General features: G+C 37.2%; 1 protein-coding gene and 1 pseudogene across 1 annotated transcript in view; one reads left to right on the top strand and one right to left on the bottom strand.

Moving 5' to 3' along the window:
* Positions 1-2,050: 2,050 nt before the first annotated feature.
* The window catches only part of PRRC1 (proline-rich coiled-coil 1), a 28,583-nt gene continuing 6,102 nt past the window's right edge, over positions 2,051-24,531 (top strand). The window contains exons 1-7 of the mRNA XM_012645080.1: positions 2,051-2,149; positions 6,924-7,046; positions 7,947-8,336; positions 9,780-9,940; positions 13,937-14,039; positions 17,761-17,924; positions 23,936-24,039. Of these exons, the coding sequence (XP_012500534.1) occupies positions 6,944-7,046; positions 7,947-8,336; positions 9,780-9,940; positions 13,937-14,039; positions 17,761-17,924; positions 23,936-24,039 (1,025 nt within the window). The 5' untranslated portion in view covers positions 2,051-2,149; positions 6,924-6,943. The remainder of the gene's footprint in view (positions 2,150-6,923; positions 7,047-7,946; positions 8,337-9,779; positions 9,941-13,936; positions 14,040-17,760; positions 17,925-23,935; positions 24,040-24,531) is intronic.
* Positions 13,458-13,797, bottom strand: LOC105810997 (annotated as a pseudogene).

A 24,531-nucleotide genomic window follows, 5' to 3' on the forward strand; every position in this document is an offset into this window, starting at 1 on the left:
AGAGGCCCTGCTGACACCTTGATTTTAGACTTCTAGCCTCTCGAACTGTGAAAGAACAAATTTCTGTTGTTTTTAGCCAACTAGTTATGGTAACTTGTTACAGCAGTCTTAGGAAATGATACAGCCTACGTCCAGTAACTTGTGACAGGCTCAATCTTCGTATCGAGCCTATGCGCCACCTCCACACCACCTCCACCCCCATTAGTGACACTAAGCCACCATCATCTCATTACTGGTCATCCCTCATTACTCCTTGCGTGCCCTGCAGTCACACAGCAATCAGGGTGTGACTGAAAACTAAAGTCAAATCTTGTACATTCTCTGCTCAAAACCCTCCAGGAGCTTCCTACTTCTCTCAGAATGTAACCCAAAGGCCATGTCATGGCCTACCAGGCTGGATAGATCTGGCCCCTGCTCTCTCTCTGTCCTTACTTTTTACCACTCTCACAGTTCCTGCTTCCTTGCTTTTCAGCACATATGCCAAGCTTACTCCCTCCTGGAGTCTCTGCATGTTCTTCCTTCTGTCCAGATAACCACAGGCCTACTTCCTTACAGATCTCTGCTCACATCACACCTCTTCAGAGAAGCCTTGCCTGTTCATCCTACCTGAAGGGGCCTACCCCAGTGATGTCTATATCACATCAGTCTATTAATTTTCCCCACAGTCCTTACTTTGTTTATTGTCCTGTTCATAGCCTCTCTCTCCTATTAGAAAGTCCTCTAAGCGTCCTGACCTCGTCTGCTTGTTCATGTCTGCACTTCCAGTGCCAATGTGCAATACGTTGCAGTCACTAGTAAACGTGTGCTGAATGAAGAAACCCACATACTTTATAGTTATTAAAGGTGTTGACCAAAGAGGATGAAGATGGCTATCTATTTTCAGTTCCACCCCAAACAGCACTTTCTGGAGAATAACCTGGTTGGCCACCTACACACATTCTTAGTCGATAGGGTAAGAGTCACCACCAAAAAAAACAACACATTGTAATTGCAAAGTGAGATGTGAAATCAGGTATTGTTAAATAGTATTAACTTTTCAGTGAGGTATTTTATAATGTTTACAACTGTCAAGTTCAAGAGATATTTAATGTTCGAGAAATATGAATGGGTCCCTGAAGGAAATTTGAAAACAACAAAAACAATTTTTATGTGTTTAATACTAAGCAGTTTAAAAGCATATGCCCTATTTTATTTGACTCTCACCTGCTTGAGTTAAGGGTGATGGATGATATTATTCCCATTTTACAGATGGAAATAGGGAGACTTTTGGAGACTAAGTGACCTGTAGAAGGATATGCTGCACAGCTGGTGTCAGGGTAGTCCCAGACCCAAATCACGACCTCTGATTTCAAATTCCTTATTTTCTTCCATTGCACTCCATTCGTTGACTTATTTAATGTACATTATTGAACACCAACTGTTTCTAGTACGGCTTTAGGTGAAGCATATAAAGATAAAAAAAGTTGATAACCTGTCTGCAGTTTTTCAATTAAAAAAATGTGTAACACACGCACTTGGGGGAAAAAAATCAGTATAGTAGCCGCTACTCTTCTCTCTTCATCCCCTGTCCCCAGTCCCTCCGTCCCGATGCAACCGCTGTTACATGGAAACCTTTGAAAATATGTCGGATAAGCGTCCCGTATCTGGAGCGAGGTCCTTCCTGGAGTTGTGGACTGGACTCGCTGACCTTGGCTGACTCATCTCCATCCTGTGGCGGCTGTGGCACAGGCTGAGTGAGCTGCACCGAGTAACGAGGGTGTCGTTCTCGCGAGTAAGGGCTGCAGAGCGGAAAGGAGCCCAGCCCTACTGGAGAGCGCTTCTAGAAGGGATGGGCAGAGCCTCGTCCAGGCCGTCGGGAGGCCCTTCGGACCGAAGCACTCCACGTTCCTTAGCTCCCAGGGCCCTGGCCGGGATCCCCGCGAGGGGGCGTGGCGTGGCGTGGCGGGGCGGGGCGGGGCGGGGCGGCGCGCGGCCGACGTGGCAGCCGCTGGAGCATGCGCCGCTGGTGGCCATCTTGGAGGCGGGGACGCGTCGAGGTGAGCGCCTCACCGCATCTTCCTTGTCTTCTCCGCGCCAACCGCAGTTCTACGGCCCGGCCTCCCTGTCCCTGCTTTTCAGCTGCCGCGCAGGCACTCTCCCGGTACCCCAGGTGAGCGTCAGCGTGGCAGCGACGCGGGTGCAGGAGGGCGGTGGCGTGGCATGCCGGTGCCACAGCGGGACCCCACGGGGCGCAGCGCGGGGAGGCAGGCGGGCCGGCCGGCGCCCCAGGGTGCAGGGGCGGTGTTCCAGCTCCCTGGTCGCGCGGTCCGGGCGCGGGCTGTGGAAGCATGTGGGGTGCAGCAGGCAGGGGTGCGCATCGCAAGGCGAGCAGTCCCCGCATGGGATTGCAAGGTGAGTGAGGGTCGAGGGTCTCATCCCGGCACTTTGCTCCTGTCCAGGGACCGAGGCTAGAGCCCCCGGCCATTTAGCCCCACTTCCAGTTGGCTGGCCTCTGGAAAGAGAGTGGTGGCAAATGCCTACGGACCTTAGTCCGGCCCAGTCTGATCTGGAGACGTGGCAGAGCCCGAGGGGGAGGCTATTGAGGCCCTGGAGACTCGAGAGTCACCAAAGCGAGACGGGCCATGGAAGGATTATTTTCCCGGAGGATCTCCCATCGGTACTTCACGCTGCTCCAGAGGGGTTTTGCACTCTCTTTGCCTCTTTGTTGGGTCTTGGGACCGGCTTCAGGCAAATTCGCAGGATAGCTCATTTCCTGGATTGGCAGAATTTATATCCAGTAGAGTTTTTGTCATTCAGAGTAGTTATTTTGAGAGACAACACGTATATTTATGCAATCATGACACATTCTGCCATTCTAGTCTTTCGCCTGTGCAGCCACTACTTAATTTAGTGAACATTTGTGGAATTTTATTTTGGGATCAGAGCTGAGAATGCAGAAACAGAACTCAGACTGAGCTCTATCAAGCTAGCGCTGTCTGGCAGTAGAGGCAATCTTGTGACATCAGTACGTGAACAATAACTTCTAACGCTTTGAAGTTTATCGAAACTCCACTATTCCATTTCTTTTCTTATGTCCTTATAAATAGCCATCTACTTTAAAAACAAAAGCAGGAAAACCAAGGCACAAGCAAATTAGAAAAGCAGGGCCTGGGCAAAGACTAAGGATTCGATTTTCCAAGCCATTTCCATAACTTTTCAAAAAATGTTGATACATTAATACTACTTTTTGTGCCGAGACTTGCCCCCCAAAACCTTTACACTACTCTGATGCTACAGTGATGTTTTATCATAATAGGTTTTTTTAAGTAGAAGGTTTTGTGTTTATGCATGCAAAATTTACTCCAATATTGTCATTACACCAATTCTCAAATAGTAAAGCTTTGAAAGACTGAAATAAATCGATCATTTATTCCATGTATGGCTTTGTAGTCATTGTACAAGTTCCTTTGCTAACACATTTGTTAATGTTAGGGCTTCTCTTTAAATATGATTTCTACTAGTAAGGATAAGAAAGTAGTAGGAAGATGAATGACCCGCAAAAAATAAGATGAAGAAAAGAGGTGGCTTGGTGGGGAATGATAAAATCCTTAGAGGGGTATTTCTGTCTCAGGTTATCTACCTTTGATGTGTAGATACTGAATGAAAGGATTTAGCCTCCCTGGAGCCCCTGTCCTCTACTTAGTAGTGCTGTAGATCTTTCCTTTACATTCACAGCCAAACTTTTTGAAAGTGTTGTGCATATTAGTCTTACCTCCTACTCTTCAGTCCAGTTCAAACTTCTATCCCCCCTCCTTCCATAGAACCTACTCTCACTGAGTTCGTCTCCCATTTAGCAAGTCCACTGAACGTTTCAGATAGTATCCTATCTAGCTTCTCTGCAGCATTTAATATGGTTGCCTGTTCATACCTTGAAGCACTCTTTGGCTTTTGGACACCACAGTCTCCCAATTGTTCTAGTATCTTTCTGCTCATCTCTCATCCTCTGTAAGCTTGTCTTCTACCTGACTAAAGCAAGGATTAAGTCATGTTCTCTTTTCTCTTGGTGTTCTCTTCTTAGATAATCTCATCTCAGAAAATCACTTTGGAGACTACCAGTACACTGATGACACCCACATTTATGTGATTTCTAAGCTCTAGGCCAAATCAGTGTCTCTACTTAGATGTTTCAGCGAGCTTAAACTTAGCATGTCAAAGACTAAACACTTCATGATCTCCTCTTCCATCCCCCCACAAAAGAAAACATCAAGCAAACACCTTGACCTCTTGCCGTGTTCCCTATCTTAGCATATGGCACCAGCATCTATCCATTTGTGCAAGTCACGCCTCTCTGCTTACCCACTTCCATGTCTGGTCAATCACTGAGTTTTACCATCTAAACATTTCTTGAATCTATCTGCTCTTCTCTGTCTCCACTGCCATCACCTTAATTTAGGTCACAGTTTGTCAGCCTTGGCACTATTGACATTTTGGGGTCAGTAAATTCTTGTGTGTAGAGTGTGGTCAGTATCCCGAGCCTCTACCTATTAGATGCCAGTAGTACTCCCTTAGTGTGACAACCAAAAATATCTCTAGACATTGCCAGCTGACCCCTGGGGGGCATAATCAGTCCCTCCCCCTTAACATGCATGAATCACTAGGCTAGGTTGTTATCACTTATTTGAACTACTTCTGTATCTTCCTTAATGTTCATACTGCATCTACTCTGTCTGCCTAATGGCCCAGTCTACATACTTTGGTCAAAGGAATCTTTTCAAAGAATAAATTTAAATTGCTAATAACCTAGAGTCAGGCTAAATGTTCTTCAACAGGTAAATGGATAAACTGTGGTACCGCTATACAGTGGAATACTATTCAGCAAGAAAAAAGAACCAACTATTGATACATGCAGCAACTTGGATAAATCTCAAGAGCATTATGCTAAGTAAAAAAAAGCCAATTTGATAAGGTTGCTGTATGATTCTGTTTGTTTAGCATTCATGGAATGAGAAAATGACAGAGTACAGATCAGTGGTTGCCAGGGCTGTGGTTGGTGGGAGGCAGTGACGAAGGAGGAGCATGAGGGCAATTCTTTGGAGTGCTGGAATAGTTCTGTATCTTAGTTGTGGTAGTGGTCATACGAGTCTGTGCATATGATGAAACTTCACAGAACTGCACACACAAGAGCATGTAAAAAACAGGTGAAATTCAAGTAAGGTTCATAGTCAATGGTATTGTACCAAGGTGAATTTTATGGGTTTCATCATTGTTCTATAATTGTGTGAGATGCTGTTATTGAGAGAAGCTGGGTTTGAGGTACTCAAGAACTCTATTATTTTTGCATCTTCTTGTGAATCTAAAATTTCTTCAGAAAAGTTAAAATAAAAGACAAATATGCTACTTCCTGCTTGAATGCTTTACAATGATACTGTGTTCTTAAAAAACCCAGTTCCTTAACCTGGCTTAAGAGACTCAACACTTTCTGGGCTTCTGCCTGTCTCTCCAGCCCTCGTTCTTCTTTTCTGTTCCTTGCTGCAGGGGTTTTCTTGAATGTATCTTGTTTCTTCCAGCTTATAGGACCTTTATACCTGCTGTTTATTCACTTTTTCTGGAAGCTGCCTTCCTCTGCCCCTTTTCCTTGCCTAATTAAGTTCTTATCCTACAGATCTCAGTTTATCTGTGACTTCTCTGGGGAACCCTTTCCTGACCGACCTCCATCCAAGTCAAAATCATATTCCTGTCAAACAGAACTGTGTTCTTACCTCAGAGCACATAATTCAGGCTACAATTCACTATATATTGGTATTATTACTTGATCGTTTCCTATATTAGATCATTAGTATCCTGTTTGTTTTTGCTAACCATTGTATTTCCGGAGGTCCCAGTATAGTGCTTGGCAGGCAGTTGATCTTCACTTGAATGATTGTTAAATGAGTAAAATCACTGGAAACAAATTTGGCATATTTAAAGTTGGTTTTATACTTGAAATGGAATTGAAAATTTGTAATTGTTGAGGAAGTTTCCCCGTATTTTATAATCCTTTGTTGTCTGTTAGGACCCTGATGTGTAGTGACATTTTTACTGTAGTTAACTTTTCTAAAGCCTAAGAGGTAATTTAGCGGTTACTGGGCATGCTTTAAAATATGAGCTAGGGAAATTGAGAATTAATACATTTATCAAGTCAAGCACATTTTAATTTTGTTTTAATGTTAACAGGAGTAGCTGACCAAAATTCTTTATGAGGGAAGAGGAAGAGTTTCAAAAAATACATTAGATATTTTTATTTTAAGTGTAGTAGTGACTGAAATCTAGATATAACTAAGATGCATTTATGTGGCAGAAATCAAATTAGTAATTTACTATTTGAAATATATTAGATCATTAATTAAATGGCTAACATAAAATTACTTCCCGATTATAAAGTATTACATGGAAATGTCAGATTGTTTGGTATTAAATATTCTCATAGGCTGGGCACAGTAGCTCAGCCTGTAATCCTAGCACTTGGGGAGGCCAAGGCGGGAGGATAGCTTGAGCTCAGGAGTTCGAGAACAGCCTGAGCAAGAGTGAGATCCCATCTCTACTAAAAAATAGAAAAATTAGCTGGGCACGGTGGCGCGTGCCTGTAGTCCCAGTTACTCGGGAGGCTGAGGCAGGAGGATCACTTGAGCCCAGGAGTTTGAGGTTGCTGTGAGCTAGGCAGACACCATGGCACTTGCCTGGGTAACAGAGTGAGACTCTGTCTCAAAAAAAATAAAAATTCTCATAGACTGTTTTCTTAGGAATATTGACAAATTCTTCATCTGGAAATAAGTGTTACATTATAAATAGTAAAGTCAAACAGCTGTCTCTTGATTATTATTTTAATTTTTCTCTGACTATGCAAGCTTTAAAAGTATACTTTTGGTTACTGTGTAGTTATTTATTACATTTTTATATTTCTACAGAATACCATAATTGAAGAAAAATGATGGAAGAGAGTGGAGTAGAGACAACACCACCTGGGACTCCTCCACCAAATCCTGCGGGACTGGCTGCTACCGCTATGTCTTCTACCCCACTCCCATTAGGTGCATGCGGTTATCTGACATCTAGTGTGTTTTGAGGGTAGTGGAGACACTATTCTTTTTTCTCAAAGCCAGTTGAAAAAAGAATGCATATATTTAAACTTCTCTAATCTTTTTCAGGATGAACAGAAATAGCCTTTTGTATTTAATCACCACAAAGACTAGACAAAGCTAACACATGCTTTTGGGGATATTTTTGTCGTCCTATAGAAAGATGGTTGATAATCATCATGAATATAAATGTCTATTAAAGCAAAACATGGATGTTTTCTTACTTTAAATAAAAAAGATTTCTTTCTATTATAGACTGTACCACATTAACTACCACGTGAGTTGTATTTAACTCACGCTAGTTTTGAGCTCGGGGCCTTGTGGAGTATACGTAACTCACGTCTCTTCACCTTGGGAGCCACGGGAACTATTTTTCAAGTTGCATATAACCCACGCACAGAAAACAAAAAATAACAAGTTTTTCATTAAATTAGAAAGGATTGTTTTATTTTCAAATTTTAATTTTATTTTCGTAGTAAAGCACTGTGGCCCCAAGGAAAACTTTTTTTTTTCTGGTGTGGCAGTCAGTGTGTTAACCTTTTTGAGTCTGTATTTAGGATTTTATGCTCAAACCGGGGATGAAAAATGGCTTTATTTTATTAAAAACATATCCGAACAAAGAAGCAAAGAACAAAGATGAACAATGCCATAAGTTAATTTCATGTATCTGCTTTTCCTCATGGGATTTGAAAGTCATTGGCACTCATATTTGTTGTATTTTTAAAATTACACATTTTTAAATAATTCTTGGGATATGCTCTGTTAAATGTAAAAATTTTGTAAGAAGAAAGTAATGAGAAATTTTGAAAACATTTCTAATTTTGTGTATTTGTTCCCTCAACTTTTTTCTAGCTGCAGCCAGTTCTTTTTCTTCTCCTAATGTCTCCTCTGTGGAGTCCTTGCCGCCGCATGCATGTTCCACTCCGCAGCCGGCCCTCCCTCCTACGAGGCCTTTGGGACCATTACCTTTTGTGCCTCCTACACCGGTTCCTTCTGTCCCACCACTTGTTACTTCTGTGCCACCTTCTGTTTCTCCGTCAACTGCTGCTGCCTTCAGTAGTCCTCCTCCATCCCACTTCCCACCTTCAGCTTCTGTCCCAGGTGCTCTTTTATCTGCACTTCCTCCGGGTCCTCCTATATCAGGATTTTCTGTTGGTTCAAATTATGACATTACAAGGGGACATGCAGGAAGAGCTCCCCAGACACCTCTGATGCCATCGTTTTCTGCACCTTCAGGAACAGGTAATTCTCTTTTGCTAATACTGTGAAACACACGGCTATAGTTAATGCTTTATTCTTTTTAAAAATAATAGCTTTATTGAAATATAAAATACGTGGTCTTTTGTGACTGGCATCTTTTACTTAGAATAATATTTTCAAGGTTCATCCATGTTGTAGTGTTTTTAGTACTTCATTCCTTTTCATGGCTGAATAATGTTCCATCGATGGATATACCACCTTTTGTTCAATTCATCAGTTGATGTTGGGTTGTTTCCCCTTTTGGGCTGTTTAGATAATGCTGCTGTGAACATTTGGGTACAAGTTTTTGTATGGACATATTTTCATTTCTCTTGGATATGGAATTGCTGATTTACAGGGTAACTCTTTGCCAAACTGTTTTCCAAAGCAGGTGTACCATTTTACCTTCTTAACGGCAATGTGTGGGGGTTCCAGTTTATCTGCATAAGTGTTCTTCTACTCTTAACTCATTTCTTTGATTTCCAGAGTTATCTATTCTCATGTTTTTGCCATTTAAATTATTAAAATAAAGCCAGTGTAATAGTATATGATTTTTATATGACCTATAACTTAGTATATGATTAGTATATAGGGTGTAAGAAAAAAATTCTAAGATTTTGTCTTTACATTTGTGCATTTATGGAGAAATATCAAGGTAAAGTCTGCAAGTTTTTTAAAGTTTTACTTCAAAAATTATCAAGACTGACTGGTCCAGGGAGTAGTCTTTTTTCTTTTTAGTCAGGAAAAATTTAAGAATCAAATAAAAGCTCATGTGTGGTAAAAGTTTGTGATATTGGGTCATTTCCTTTTCTAGGTCCGTGACATCTACTTTTTAGCTTCTGTGGAGTGGTTGTTGCAAACCAGTTATCAAAACTTCATGCTTGTTGTTTATCTTCTACCTGTTATTTCTCATTTTAGGGAAAAGAAGCAACTTTCTTGTGATTTTTGTTATCCAACTTTGCTTATCTACCTTTACAAATAAAATATATTACAGGTGATGAGTATTAATACCTATGTCTACATGTATGTGAATTTTCTTTTTGAATTAAAGTTAAGCATGTGGAATATCTGTGGTAATTATTACATACTTTTATGTGAGGGGCTTAGGTGTTCATTTATTTTTATGGATTAAAGAGACTAGAACTAGAATTGTCCATATTGAAGTGCTAAATAGAAACTTTTTGATAGATGTTTTTTGTCCATTTTCAGGATACTTGGTGTAACCCTACGTAAAGGGAAAGAAATTTCTCTTTTGGAATTGTTTAATTTGCATTTTATAAAGGTTTGGGTTGTTCTTTGAGTTTATAACTCAGACTTGAAATACTTGAGCATATAGTAACATTATTAAACCTGTTTCAGCTACTCATTTCATATGTTGTGTCGTCTTTTTGTAGGAAAAAGTATATGGATTAAATTGTACATATTAAAATTTTTGCCATTGACTAGGTCTTTTACCAGCTCCTATTACTCAGCAAGCCGGTTTGACATCTCTGGCACAGGGAACTGAAACCACATCGGCCATTACTTTCCCAGAGGAGCAAGAAGACCCTCGGATTAGTAGAGGTCAGGATGAAGCATCTGCCGGTGGAATCTGGGGTTTTATTAAGGTTAGTAGTATTTACTTTAAAAATTACGTTTATTTGTCTAATTATAAAATTAATAAGTGTTTAGAGAAAATTTTGAAAATACAAAATGGCATAAGGGGAAAATAAAAACCCTTTTTATGTTTTACTACCAGTTTTCTGTAGTTGCTCTCAATGTTTTGTCTATGCATATATATGTAGATGTATCTATTCTTTTAATAAAAATCAAATTGGGGTTGTGATATGTGGTGACTATTTTGTGTTTTCTGATTGTCTTTACTTAGCATATATCATGAACATCTTCCCAGCCATAAATTATTCTTCAGAAGTGTGTTTTGGTTTTTTTAATGGCTGTTTTGCCATACATGCTATTGCATTTATTTCCCATGTTTTATTTTACTAATCTGCTATTGGCATTTTATAATTGTAATTTTTTAAAAAAGTGATTCATTAATTTGTTTTATTTGACAAATAAAAATTGAATATATTTATCATGTACAGCATGATGTTTTGAAATATGTATACATTCTGGAGTGGCTAAATTGAGCTAATTAACATATGTAATACCTCACATATCATTTTTTTGTGGAAAGAAAACTTAAAATCTATTAGCAATTTTCTAGAGTATAACACATTTTGTTATTAGCTATAGTCACCGTGTTATACAATAGATTTCTCCTAATTGTAATTCTTATTAATAAAACCAAGATGAGCACTCTTGTATGTAAATCTTTATGGGCATCTCTCTTTCATCAGGATTAATTTCTGATGAACATTGGAGTGAACCTTTTAAAAATTATTGATAATGGCCGCGTGCAGTGGCTCACGCCTGTAATCCGAGCACTCTGGGAGGCTGAGGCGGGCGGATTCTTTGAGCTCAGGAGTTAGAAACCAGCCTGAGCAAGAGCGAGACCCCATCTCTACTAAAAATAGAAAGAAATTAATCGGACAACTAAAATATATAGAAAAAACTAGCTGGGCATGGTGGTACATGCCCGTAGTCCCAGCTACTCGGGAAGCTGAGGCAGAAGGATTGCTTGAGCCCAGGAGTTTGAGGTTGCTGTGAGCTAGGCTGATGCCACGGCACTCACTCTAGCCTGGACAAAAGAGTGAGACTCTGTCTCAAAAAAAAAAAAAAATTATTGATACATACTGCTTTCCAGGGAAATTATATCAAAATACTACACGGTTACAGCATTTTTCACTTGCCAGCATGGTTATTAATTTGAAATGTAATATTGTCAGATTTAATAGGAAAAGTATAATATCTCATTTTAATATGCTTTTCTTTGCTAGTGAATTTGAACATTTTTTCACGTGATTTTCAGCCACTTGTATTTTTCTTTTGTGAATCTCTTTTTATGTTCTTTGCCCGGTTTTAAATTGGGATGATTTTCTTCTTTTAATGAATTTGTAAGAGCTTTTAATGTAGTAAATATATCTTACTATATACTATCATATGTTGCAGTTTTCTCCATTTTTAGTTTACATTTTAATTTTATTATGCTTTTTGAAATAAAAGTTCTTAAATTTTCAGGAGTCATTTCTTTTTTTTTCTTTTCTTTTTTTCTCTAGACAGGGTCTCTCTCTGTCACCCCAGTTAGGGTGCAGTGACATCATCACAGCTCACTACAACCTCAAACTCCTGGGCTCAAGCAATTCTCCTGTGTCAGCTTGCTGAGTAGCTGGGACTACGGGTGTGTGTCACTATGCCTGGCTAATTTTTGCTACTTTTTGTAGAGACGGGGCTCTCACTCTTGCTCAGGCTGATCTCAAACTCCTGGCCTTGAGCAAACCTCCTGCGTCGGCCTCCCAGAATGCTAGGATTACAGGTGTGAACCACCATGGTTGGCCGAGGAGTCATTTCTATCAGTCTCTTTTTCTTTGCAATTTTTTTTTTTTATGCTAAAAAAGATTTTTGCCCACCACAATATGTGATTAATGGTTTTTTTTTATGATTTTGTAGTTCTTTTATTGTTTCATTTTTATACTTAACAGTTTAATATACCTGATACTTACTTTACTATAATATATGAGGTAGAGGTCGAACTTAATATTTTTTTCTAACTATTTAATGGAGTGTTATAATGTCCTATCCCAGTGGTTTGATGTGTCCCCTTTATCTTATTTACTAATTTGTGTGTTAAAGTTGGTTTCTGGGCTCTGTATATTGTTCCACTGGTCTCTGCCTGTCCTTGCAATAGTAGCACACTGTTTTAAGTATTGTAACTCTATGTTCATTTATTATACTAATATGTATTGAAAGCCTGCTCTGTGCTCAGATGGGGTTGGGCGCATTCAGTGATGAGTAAGATAGAAAGAGCAGTTCAAGTCTTTGCATTCAGAAGGTATATCAGTATTTAGTAGCATAAATTTGCTGGTTTCTCTTTTCTTCAAAAATTTTCTTTGCTGGTCTTTCCCATTTATTTTTCTCAATGAATTTTGAAATCATTCTGCCAAGTTCCTCCCAGTATTTTTCTGAGGGTTTGTTTTCAATTTTATTATATATATTAAATATTTTAAATTGGTAGATAGTTAATTGATTTATAGCATTTGAGCTTCATGTTTCAGGAATACGGCATTTTTCTAAGCTGGCTTTTTTTATATCACTCTGTACTTTTAAAAGGTTTTCTTTGTATAGGAACTTTAACTTTTCTTTGTTAAGAACATGTGTCAGTATGTCCGTTGCAAATTGTAATAACCAGTTCAACTCCACGGTCTTGTAAATAGTAATAACTCTTGTGCTATTCAGCGTAAGGTTAGTCGACAATCTTAAATTTCAAAATTATAAACTCATCTTTTCCTGAATCACCTTAGTTTATTGGTAGATTGGAAGAGGAGAAATCATAGCCTGTTAATGAGATGCCATCTCAGGAGGCACCGCTCTCGAGTATCTTTTACTCTGGGAGAAGCACTGCACAAAGAAGAAAGACTCAGACTTGCTTCCTTATGTCTAATAGTGCAATTCTAAGAATCTAGAGGAATAGATCTGGCTAAAAATGGAGAGTTTGGGAATGAACAATTGGAGAAACAGAAAGTAGGAAAAAGAAGAAACTAGTGGAACATAGCAAAATACTGTGTTTTAAAGTAAACACCCAGATGCGAGGTGTGTTTACTCTTTTTTGTATTTTGTTTTATTAGGGAACAAAGTATGGGCTATGGAGACATCTGATTATAGTCTTTGAGACTTTGAGGGACAAGTTTTGCTTAATCTTTTATATAAGTAAATAAGTAGAAATGAAACAAAATATATTGTATTTATAACTGAAATAACATATACACACACACACACACATACATATGTATATATATCCACAGCATATCATACTTTCCAGGCCAATGTTACTCAAAAGGTGGTCTACAGACTGCTGCTGGTTTGCTATGGATCTGTGATGCAATAGGAAGAGAAATTGAGGGTATCATTTAGAAACTTAATAGCAATTTGACATTGTCTTGACCTTGTTTTGCTCATATTTTACAAAAGTAGTGGTCTGGGATCCATTGGAATTTTTTTTTTTAACATAACCTCAAGATTTTATTGTCTTCATAATAAAAGACGCTTAGAACTGGATCACTTGGCCCTTTCTCTTCTTATCTCCTCCCAGTTCAAAATGCTTGCATCTCTTAATAGCTGGCATTCTCTTAGATCTGCAGTTGGGCTGACACACTCAAGCCTCAGCACAATCTTCTTTGTAGACTTAGCCTTTTTCCGGAAAATCGGCTTACTCTGCCCACCATAACCACTCTGCTTCCTATCATAACGCCACTTTCCCTGGGCGTACAGAGAATCCTTGCCCTTCTTGTGTTGTGTCACTTTGTGGGGCTGGTGCTTGCCACATTTCTTACAGAAAGTCCGGCGGGTTTTAGGAACGTTCACCATATTTGCGTGCGCTCTGTGCGCGCTATCGGCAACGAAAGAAAGAGGCCCGGAGATTTTTTTAAAAGTTTCCTTCTTAGTCATGAAGATCATGGTGTTGTTTGGCTAGAGTAAGTATTTATATACTAATTTGTTTTATGCAGGGTGTAGCTGGGAATCCTATGGTGAAATCTGTGCTTGATAAGACGAAACATTCAGTAGAAAGCATGATTACAACGCTGGACCCTGGCATGGCTCCGTATATCAGTATGTACATGAGTTAGACCAATATCTGCCATGTTTTTTTAAAGTATGTATCAATGCCAGCTACTAATAGTAATTCTCAGTTCATTTCCATTGATTCTGTTGTTAGTGGAAATTTCTGTTATATGCTTACATTAAGTTGTCAAACTTAGTTTTCAGTGCTATTAATTCATCTTTTTCTTAGCCTTAATTTTGAAAACTGCAGAATGAACTTTCAAGGGGTACAAACTATGAATTATTGTTATACTTACTGACTTTAATTTTAAATATAGGTTAGCATTGCTTTATATGAATTTTACTTTATTCACTGTTGACATTTGAAGTGATTCTTTGTTCATACTTGGTTTCAACATTTCTCTAGTTTTCCCTAAATGTGTTTATGCTTAACTCAGGAATAATATTTTTGGAGGGAGCTAACCTAAGTATTAATAATATCTGATTACTTGGTTTGTTGGGAAAGCATTTTAACTACCTTGAACCTTCATTATGAAGAATCTTCCAGATAGTTGACATAGAGATACTGTCTGCTGTTCACATGTACATATCCAATATGTAAAATAATATCACTTACTAGTATCAGTGGCCAATTATTAGTAATCCTATAGAACTGCAGTCCCCAGTCTCCAGACCGCAGACTGGTACTGGTCTGTGGCCTGTTAGGGACCGGGCACAGAGCTCCACTGCAACCCCCTCACCCTGATCCATGGAAAAATTATCTTCCATGAAACCGATCCTTGGTGCCAAAAAGGTTGGGGACCACTGCTATAGAAGATAATTTGTAAGCCAGAATTGTGTAGCAGGTACCTGAAAAGAAATTTTTTGTGGCAATAAAAAGCCAGTAGTTTTCATGAGTTTTGACTGTGTTGGTAGTTTACTGTCTAGTAAACAGTGTCAAAGGACAAGACATAGCAATGAGTAAGTCCCATTTATTGAGTGCTTCTGCCATGCACTAATTCTCACAAGAGCTCAGCACGGTAAGTATTTTCCTCAAGTTTTGGGTAAGGAACTTGGGTTCAGAGAGATGTAAGTTATTATCTTAGATCACATAGCTTGATGGAGCTGGACTGAACCCATGTTCAATTTTTTTACACTTAGCCACATTGCTTTCCTTGCACTAGAAAATTAATTCAAGAATTAAATCAGCTGAATTGTTATTTGTATTTGTAATTGTCTGAAGGATTCAGAAATTGGACTCTATCATATATATTGATTTCATTTATGTATCATAATCAAGTTTGACATACTTAATCATATATATTTTGTTCATAAGTACATATTTGGGTGAAGGAAGGATGGGAATGAATGTTTATGGAGCTCTTGCTGTTTTAATGGGTATAGTATGTCACACTGCGAAAGCTATTATTTTATCCTTGCAGCAAGCTCTGTGATGTGGCAGGTATTTTTCTACAAAGAAACAAACTCAGTGACTTCCCCAAGGTAATGAAGCTAATAAATGATAAAGGCAGGACTCAAACCCAAGGCAGTTAGTTTCTCAAGCCAGTAGTCTCTGTGACATCAAGAAAAAGGCATAAGACTAAAGGGGGAAAAAGGAAAGATACAGAAATGAAATTTCTATTACTAGCAAATATCATAACTTATAATAACATAATCTGAATCAGTTACCTTTAAAAAATACTAAAACAGAGTGTGAAAAAGCTGACATCTTACTGACAGCAAAAGCAACACCATTCTGATCTAACACAACTCAAAGTAAAACTTACAGTATCTTTACACAAATATTTTAGAAATCACTTGATGAGCAATTTCAAATATATCAAGAAAGCACAAGAACTATTAGAAATGGATTTTAACACAGTTTAACTTTCTACGGGCTTAATTAGTTCTCCCTTTACTATCATGAAAGGCAGGACTCCTCTTCACAAACTGAAAAGCCATTTTGAGCTCAAGCTTAATGGAATAGTACTTAGCTAGGGTCAAGAAATATGTCCCATGTGGAAGAGGAAAATAAGAAAAAAGTATATTCTTCTATGTGACCCGTTGCTTTTAGGTTCTAGTATCTTCTGAAATTCCCAGTAAATAATGTCAATCAGGAAAAAGGACTCCGTGATAGAAAAACAAATATTTGGAAAATAACTTCAGTTGTTCCACAAGGTATTTCATAGGGAAAAATAGCCTTGTTCCTGTGGTAAAATATTTCATGGTACAAATGACATTCATGAGAAATCTCTTTTATCAGTCATAGCCATTAAAGCCAAGTATTAAAATGTGCTGTGCGTAGAACAAGGGTTTTGAATTCACTATATCACAAAATGTTAGGTTAAGATTTCTAAAAGTAATGAAACATACTTGGTTGAATTGTTCTGTCTAGAAATAATAGTGCATAGGTTTATAAAATTGAAAAATTAAAAATATTTAAAAATATTTTTATTTCATATTACTCAACCTTTTTAAATTTCAAGTTTTATATATATCAGTTTTTATGTGTGCTTTTACATATTGTATTAGGGTAGTAATACATATATAATTGATAAATACCTATTTGTGATATATGCTCTTTATTTGTGGCATATGCTCTTTTTTTAATGATGGAGATATGCAATAAAAAACTTGATGACCCCCACATTTAAACTATTTTCTAGATAAAAAGCATATTTCCTGGTAGTCCTTGTTTAGTGTTATAACTTCCATAGAACTCTTTGACAAATTATTATCAGTAAGAGTCTTCATTTTCATTTTCTGTAAATAGAGTATCCCAAATGTGTAACTTATGCTTCACAAACGAGATAGTTAGTTTTTATGATTGCTCCATAGCTGAAGGACTGGAAACTGACATCACATGGTGTTAGAAGTTTGTTGTATAATGAATATCTGTCCTTATTAACCAACAGCAGAAAAACCATTTTGATTTGTAACTTTAAAAATGCAATAAATGTGTCTATCCAAAGTTTAATTAGGAAGCGATACTTGGCTAAATTATTATAAAAGAGTGATATAGTAGACAAGCTGTGATCATACCTGCTATATCATCATTTCCCAATTTGATATCTAGGGAACAGCTTAGGAGCCATTATTAGATGCTGAAAAAGTATTTCATGAGCAGATTAAATATAGAAAGTACTAGGTTAGCCATGATTTTTAATCATTGGATTTCTCATAGTCTTTGATATGTTAATATGCATTGTGGATTTCCAAGAAGAGAATAGGATGTGCAGCGTCTGCCAAAGTTATTTGACTGCAGAATACTGTTTTCGGGGAGAGTTACTCATGTATTCTGGAACAGCATTTCACAGAATACAGAGAAACATGTGCTCTCGTGGCGGATATGATACTCAGAGCCATCAGAAGGTGGTATGTTCCATCATCTGCTTGCATATAAGACTCCCTCAGATAATGCATTCAATTGCCATTTTTAAAACTCAGGAAAAGTTGGTAGTTTGGGGCTAAGCACTTGTTGGAATAAGATGCTGTTAGATTAGAGGTGAAAATGTGTCTGGTTGTATCAAATAGTGGAGAAAAAGGATTTCAGAGTCTGACAGAACTAGGTTTGAGTCCTGATGTTACTGCTGAGTAGCTATGTCACCTTGGGAAAGGCTGTCAGCCTCAGTTTCTTCAACCATATAAAAAAGGTAATGATCTATATCTTACATGGTTTTATGAGGTTGGTAATAATTACACAAATAAAATGTTAGCACTTGGTATGATAGTAATTATGAGAATTTCATGATTTTTATTTGGAATTGAAATTTTCTTTTGGTCTTTGTAGAATCTGGAGGTGAATTGGATATTGTAGTGACCTCAAATAAAGAAGTAAAAGTTGCTGCTGTCCGAGATGCCTTCCAGGAGGTCTTTGGTTTAGCTGTGGTTGTAGGGGAAGCTGGACAGTCCAATATTGCCCCACAACCAGTGGGCTATGCAGCTGGATTGAAAGTAAGTAATAGAACACTTTTTTCAGAATATGGAAACTGGCAGTTAATTTTTTCATAATTCTGATAATCTGTTGTCTCTATGGAGCTGATAGGTTTTTCACATACCGAAATAATGATCAGCTTTGCTTTTAGTTAGACAACTCTGTAGTATTATGAAGATACAGTGGGGTTTTAATTTAAGGAAATCTAAGATGGGTTTTGATTATTGTGGGAGGGAAGAAAACATATTCAAAGAGCACATAGAGTAGCCTTAAAAGAGAGCTTCTTAATCCAGTATTAACATTCAGATCAATTACTGAAATTACAATATCCTTTGAATCCCATAAACCATATTATGACCATTAATAATATTTAAAATGTTCAAGTTTCCAGAAATTCTGCCCTCTCCTACTTTTTTTTGCTCTCTATTGTGTTGTTACCAACGTACAATCATGCAGGAACAAATGAACAGTTCACTGGCATACAAACATCTCTCCCACCTTAAAAAACAAACGCAAACTAAAGGAAACCCCAACAAATTCTTGGACCTCACTTCCTTTATCACTTACTACCTTATTTTTCTTCCTTTTGCAGCAAAACTCCAAAGAGTTCTCAAATTCTTTTCTTTGGATTCTCGTAAACCCACCCTGGGTAGGCTGTCTCCCCACGACTCTACTGAGTGTGCTCTCAAGATCACTAGCACTCTCCATCTTATTTCACTTGCTCACTTTTGGCTTTTTCCTCCTTTACTGATAGCTCACTCCTTCTGTGCCTCCTTTGCTGGTTTCTCCTCTTCTCTCAAGCCTCCTAATGGTCACCTTCTCTTCTCACCTTCCTTTTCCATTTGCTCCCTTAGTAATCTCATACTATCCATGGCTTTAAATACCATCTCTGCTGACAGTTCCAAATTTATATCTCTACCTGAGACTTCTCGTAAACTCCTGATTTATATAAAAGTTGCCTTTTTGACAACTTTACTTGAATATCTCAAACGTAATATGTCTAGAACAAAATTGCTTTTCTTTCCTGCAAACCTATCCCCACCCCCAGTCTCCCCACCCCCAGTCTTCTCGATCTTAATTGATAGCAGTTCTATCTTTCTGTTTTCTTAGGTGTGGAACCTTGGAATCATCCCTAACTTCTCTCATTATCTACTTCTAATCCATCAAGAAATCTTGTCTGCAAGACAGTTCTCATTTTTCACTGTAGTTACGTTCTATAAGGTTGCTGCAGATGTTGAATTAGTGAATACTGAACTGTTGCTCCCAGGGGACACACAAGGTTCGGTCCCTGTGGGCCTCTGGTCAAAACATTTTCCCAATCTGTCAGTATGTAACTTTGTCTTATGTCTGTTTCTGTTTAATTACATCTTTACACACACATTTTTGATTCATTGGTATTGAACTGTCATAGCCAAACAGCACAATAACAACACAATAACTCAAATGAAGCTTATTTTCTCCATATGGCATGACACAGTCTTCTTGTGCTTAGGAACACTAAACAGCACTTCAGCACTAGGGCATCATTTCAAACAGCAAAATTATTGAGAACAAGCACAAAAATGCAAAAAAGTGGCACTAAATAGACCTCAGAAAGGATACTCGTTTACATTATGCTGGCTGAACAAAGGCAGAGCACTCCCTTGTTTGCTCTCAGCTGGGGTTATGTGCATCAGACAACTCAAATTTCTAGTAGCTCTGCGCATGTCTAATTTTGAAGTTACAAATAAATTTTAGCAAGTAGTCAAATTCACAGTTATGGAATCCGCATATAATGAGGGTCAACTGTATTTACGTTTAAGGAGAAAGGCATGCATTCTCATATATGACATTCTGTTATTTTATTTAAAGGATCTTGTAATAGCTTACGTTTATTGAGAGCATCCTTTGAGCCAGGCACATAAACACTTTACCTGTATTCACTCATTTAATACTTATAAAGCATAAGAATGAGGTAATTGGTATTGGCATAACATGTTTTATTGGGGGAAAAGTCTCTTGCATTGGTTATAATCAGTCATTAAACACAAGCCCACGTTAACACTAGGTCTACCCAGGCTAGAGCACAGTGACACATTCATAACTCACTACAGCCTCGATCTCCTGGGCTTTAAGGATCTTCCCGCTTTAGTCTCTTAAGTAGCTAGAACTACGGTCACATGCCACCATGCCTGGTTCTAATTTTTTTTTTTTTTAGAGATGGCGTTTCACTCTGTTGTCCCCGTTGGTCTTGAATTCCTGATCTCAAGCCATCTGCCCACCTCAGCCTCCCAAGGCACTGAGATTATAGGCGTTAGCTGCTGTGCCCAGCAGCACTAGTTTATTTTTAATTCTACTAGATGGTGTTGCATAAGTTTGCGGTGTTTTTTAGGTTATATTTAGTACTTTATTTATTTAAATAGAATATGAAACTCTTTTCTTTTATAAACACACACCCTCTAAAACCACTTTTCTGAACTGGGGGCTGTTAGGCAACAGTTAAGCTATATCTAAACGTACTATATTATTTAATCTGAATCAAATTACACATTTCCTGCCTTTTCAGTTTTCATAGGGGTCTGTTCTTAAATGGAACAATGCCACCAAAAGCACATGCACTTTGGAATATTTCTACTCTGGCGGGTTTCCCTTGAATTTGAGTCACAGTGTACGTGTCCAGTAAAGCTTTCTATGGTGGTAGGGGTTTGGTCTTTATAAAATATGGCAAAGCTAACTGATAGGGATTGAGATAAGTCTAATCTTGAAAACAAGTATAGTAAGTGGGTAAAATAAATATGTAAAAAGAGTAATTGTGCAATAAACCAGTTATACATAAGATAAATCATAAGCATTTATATGGGTGATTTAGACTAGAACAAGTTGTATACCTAGATGGAGGTTGGACTTTCAAGATTTCATGAGTGTTTGGTAGTTGGAAAAAGTTTATAGATCTGGGAAGGAAGACTTCAAGATTTAGTTTCAGAGGGTAACCTGAAGAAAATCCTAGGATAGAAATAGGTTATTGGACAAAGAAAATGGTGAGTACATTTCACTGAAATTAGAGACTAAAGCAAGGGCTTTTTGTAAGTTGTGAAACATTACATAAATGTGATATGGAGGTTTATAATGGTGTGTTACCTTTTTAAAAGGGTGACAATGGAATTTATTTAATTTCCTAATAAAGGTTATTTAAATCTGAAGGGTTAGAATTTGACATTATTATATTAGGCTGTTAGAGTTTATGGCTTTAGGTTTTAAGGTAAAACTCTGAACAAAGATGGTGAAAACTCTGGCAGTTAGAGCAACAGTTCATTGGTGCTGAGGTTTCAGTTATTCAGAAACATGAGGACCAAGTCCTGAGGTATTACTTTGTCATTGGGAACATGAGCAAAGGGGCAAGTACGGAACATTTAAGAAGATGGTATTTATGTTAATTAAGAAGAGAAGGGAAAAGTTTATAAGAATTTTAGCAGTACAGATGAAAATGAATTTTTATAATTTAATGGCGAGCCTGCGTTTTCATTACAGTTTTTAAAACGTGGGCCTTATTTTGTTACATTAGATATCGTTACACAGAAGATATTTAAAATCAGTTGGTGTTGAACTTGAAAGGCTGATGGGGATTTTTTCTTCAAGGAAAACCTTACTTGATGGGTATTATTGGTAGTTCAATTTATCTTGTTATTTTTATTAGTATTTGACAAATTTGTTTTTGCTATTGGGTTTTGCCCTTCAGATTTCTACATATGGATTCTTTTGCCACGATTTTTGATACAAGCTCAAAACTAAAATTAATTGAAACCTTACATAGAACGATTTGTAAGTTTGTCAGCTTTTCATTTTTTTCAGAAACAGTAGAGGGAGCTAATGAGAAGGAAAATAAGGTAGAATCTTAGAATAAAAAATTGAGCTCTTTTTTTCCCCTACCTGATTTTATTTGAAGTGAATGGCTTTTCTGAATTAAACTTAAGTTGTCTTTTAAATATATGAATTTATTTAAGGAAATAAATCAGTTCAGCCAAAATTAAAGTTAGGAAGCTTCTGAAACTTCTTTTATGCTAAGTATTAATTTTATGGAAAAGTTGTAGTTATGACCACTGTTTTATACAGCTTATATTCAGCAAAAATGATATCTATGAACACTTATGAAGATGTATAAAATGCTAATTATTCATCTCAACCAAGTTGCTATTAGAGTACAGTATAAGCTCTGAGGGCCTTTATGTATTGTACTTCAGTTCTGAAATGATTATTTCTGTATGGCCTCTAATCTGCCTAATTCTTAATATCCTACATTGATAAAAAATAAAATTCCATTCTCAGAGCATTGGTAGCGACTAATATTAAAGTGTCTGTGTTTGTAATTGCAAAAGAGGCCACATTTAATTAATGTGGTGGTCAGAGGAAGAGAGGCCAGATATAACCCCCTCTTTATTTTCTACTGGATTAAATAAACAAAGAAAAATTAAACTTGTTTACCTATTTCATTGTCCTATCTCTTGCCGGTACTAGTTCATTTTAGTTAAATATTTCATGAATCTTTTAAGTATAAAGCCCTTTACTGTAGGATAGTAAAAAATGAATGAACGTAGTCTCTGTTCCCTGGAAACATAAAATCTAGGAATATTTTATGGGTGTGCATAGCTATCACTGTCAGAGACTTAAGGATGAATCTCTAAACATCCCACTAATCTCCTAATAGTTACTGAATTAACATTTATTTAAGCTTTTTCAAAATCAAAATTTAGCCATAGCTATCTCCTGGGAGGAGTGAATTGGGCAAATTTGTAATATCTAGTATAAAGAACTAAGTTCTTATCTGTTGTATTTCCTTCAAAATCAACAGCTGCCTCTTCAGTATTATTAGATTTGGTGATGCTGTATTTACACTATTTCTATTCTTAACATTCACCACATCGGCCCTCGGAGCCTTTATTTTTTCCTTTATTCAGTTTTTCATGTAGTGAGTTCTTATTGAACACCTATTAGATTGAACACTGCTAGGCACTAGAAATAGAAGAGTGAGCAAAAATATACAGAGTCGTGATGCTGTTGCAGTTTACATCATCATCATTCATCCTTCATCTTGACAAGCTGGTGTCCTAAATCGTCTTACCCATTCTTGTTACAGCTGGCACGTTCTCTCCTTTATCTCAGTTGTCTCTGAAATAAATTGTTTCCTCTAGAAGTGTCCTAGCTTTTTTAATTTTTGTTGAAATAATAATTGACCGCTTAATCTCATATGTTCTGTTTAGTTCTCCTGTCCTTAATAAAATAGGTGTATTATCCATAGCTAGTTTTATTCAAAAATGGAAAGATTTTTTATCTTGCCTTTTGAATACATGTTCATCGTATCATTCATGATCACTGTTTATGAAATGATTCAGATAAAAGTGATAAACAGCAACCTTGTCCTTACTAATCCAGCTTTTAGTTTTCTATTATAAGATATATATTTAATTCATGATTTTGATTTATCTGTACAGTGTTCTCAGCCCCTCAGTTTTGCTTCATAAATGGAATAAATTATAATAAATTGAATAAGCTTTGGTATAATGTATACATTTGCAGCTTTTTGTTTTAAATAACTGTTCATTTTGGTACATGTATATTTAAAGGGAATCAAAACAAAGAGAAAAACATTTACTATTGATATGATTTCCTACCTAAATTCAAGAATCAACTAAAAAATTACTAGGACTAATAAAAGATTTTTATTCAGTCAGATGACCTCTTGCCAGATCAACATTGTAAAATACATAGTTTTCTTGTATTAGTAATAACCAATTAGAAAATGTAATGTAAAAGTAATTCATTTTACAATAGCAACCAACATAATGGGAATAATTTAGAAGGTGTACCCCAAATTGTTAATCCTGAGAAATCACGATTATACTTTTTTTACTCTGTATACTTTTATATTGTTTGAACATTTAAAGTGAGTATATATGTGTTTGTGTATAAATGTATGCATGTATTGTATCATCATAAATTAGTATGTTTAATATTAAATAATTTGAAATGGTTTCTAACCTCCGCTGTTACTGTTTAGGGTGCCCAGGAACGGATAGATAGCTTGCGTAGAACTGGAGTGATCCATGAAAAACAGACAGCTGTGTCTGTAGAAAACTTCATTGCAGAATTGCTGCCTGACAAGTAAGAGGTTTATTGTGTTCCTCTTAGAATCAAAATACAGTTAGGCCTGAGGGTTCGCAGTGAACCTAGCAAAACGTGTCTCCTCTTTCAGAACCAAAGAGAAAATGTATGTTCGGATGCTGGCTGTATCGCTTAACTAGCTAGGTGTTCTGCATCGCTTAGCTGACATTTCTATCCTTGTTTCTCTCTCTTAATTATAAATTGGAGTTGGTAATGCCTGTTCTCTAAGATCATGCTATTAATCACTTAATAGCACTAAATATGACACAATGGTTTATTGGCTTAGATATAATTGACCATGCGTAGGAAACACAATCATTGACAGTTACTCAAAATAACAGAAGATATGAGCAAGAAGGCCTGCTAGCAGTCACTAGGTTTGAGTTTCCACTGAGCACTGTTTCTCACGTATTTAGTTTAGAAAAGCCTCTAGACAGCATAATTCATCATTGTTTTTTTTTGAGGGCTTTGTATTTTTAATAGATAACTTTT

The sequence above is a fragment of the Propithecus coquereli genome, unplaced genomic scaffold (genome assembly GCF_000956105.1).
Source record: "Propithecus coquereli isolate 6110/MARCELLA unplaced genomic scaffold, Pcoq_1.0 Scaffold224, whole genome shotgun sequence".
Lineage (NCBI taxonomy): Eukaryota > Metazoa > Chordata > Mammalia > Primates > Indriidae > Propithecus > Propithecus coquereli.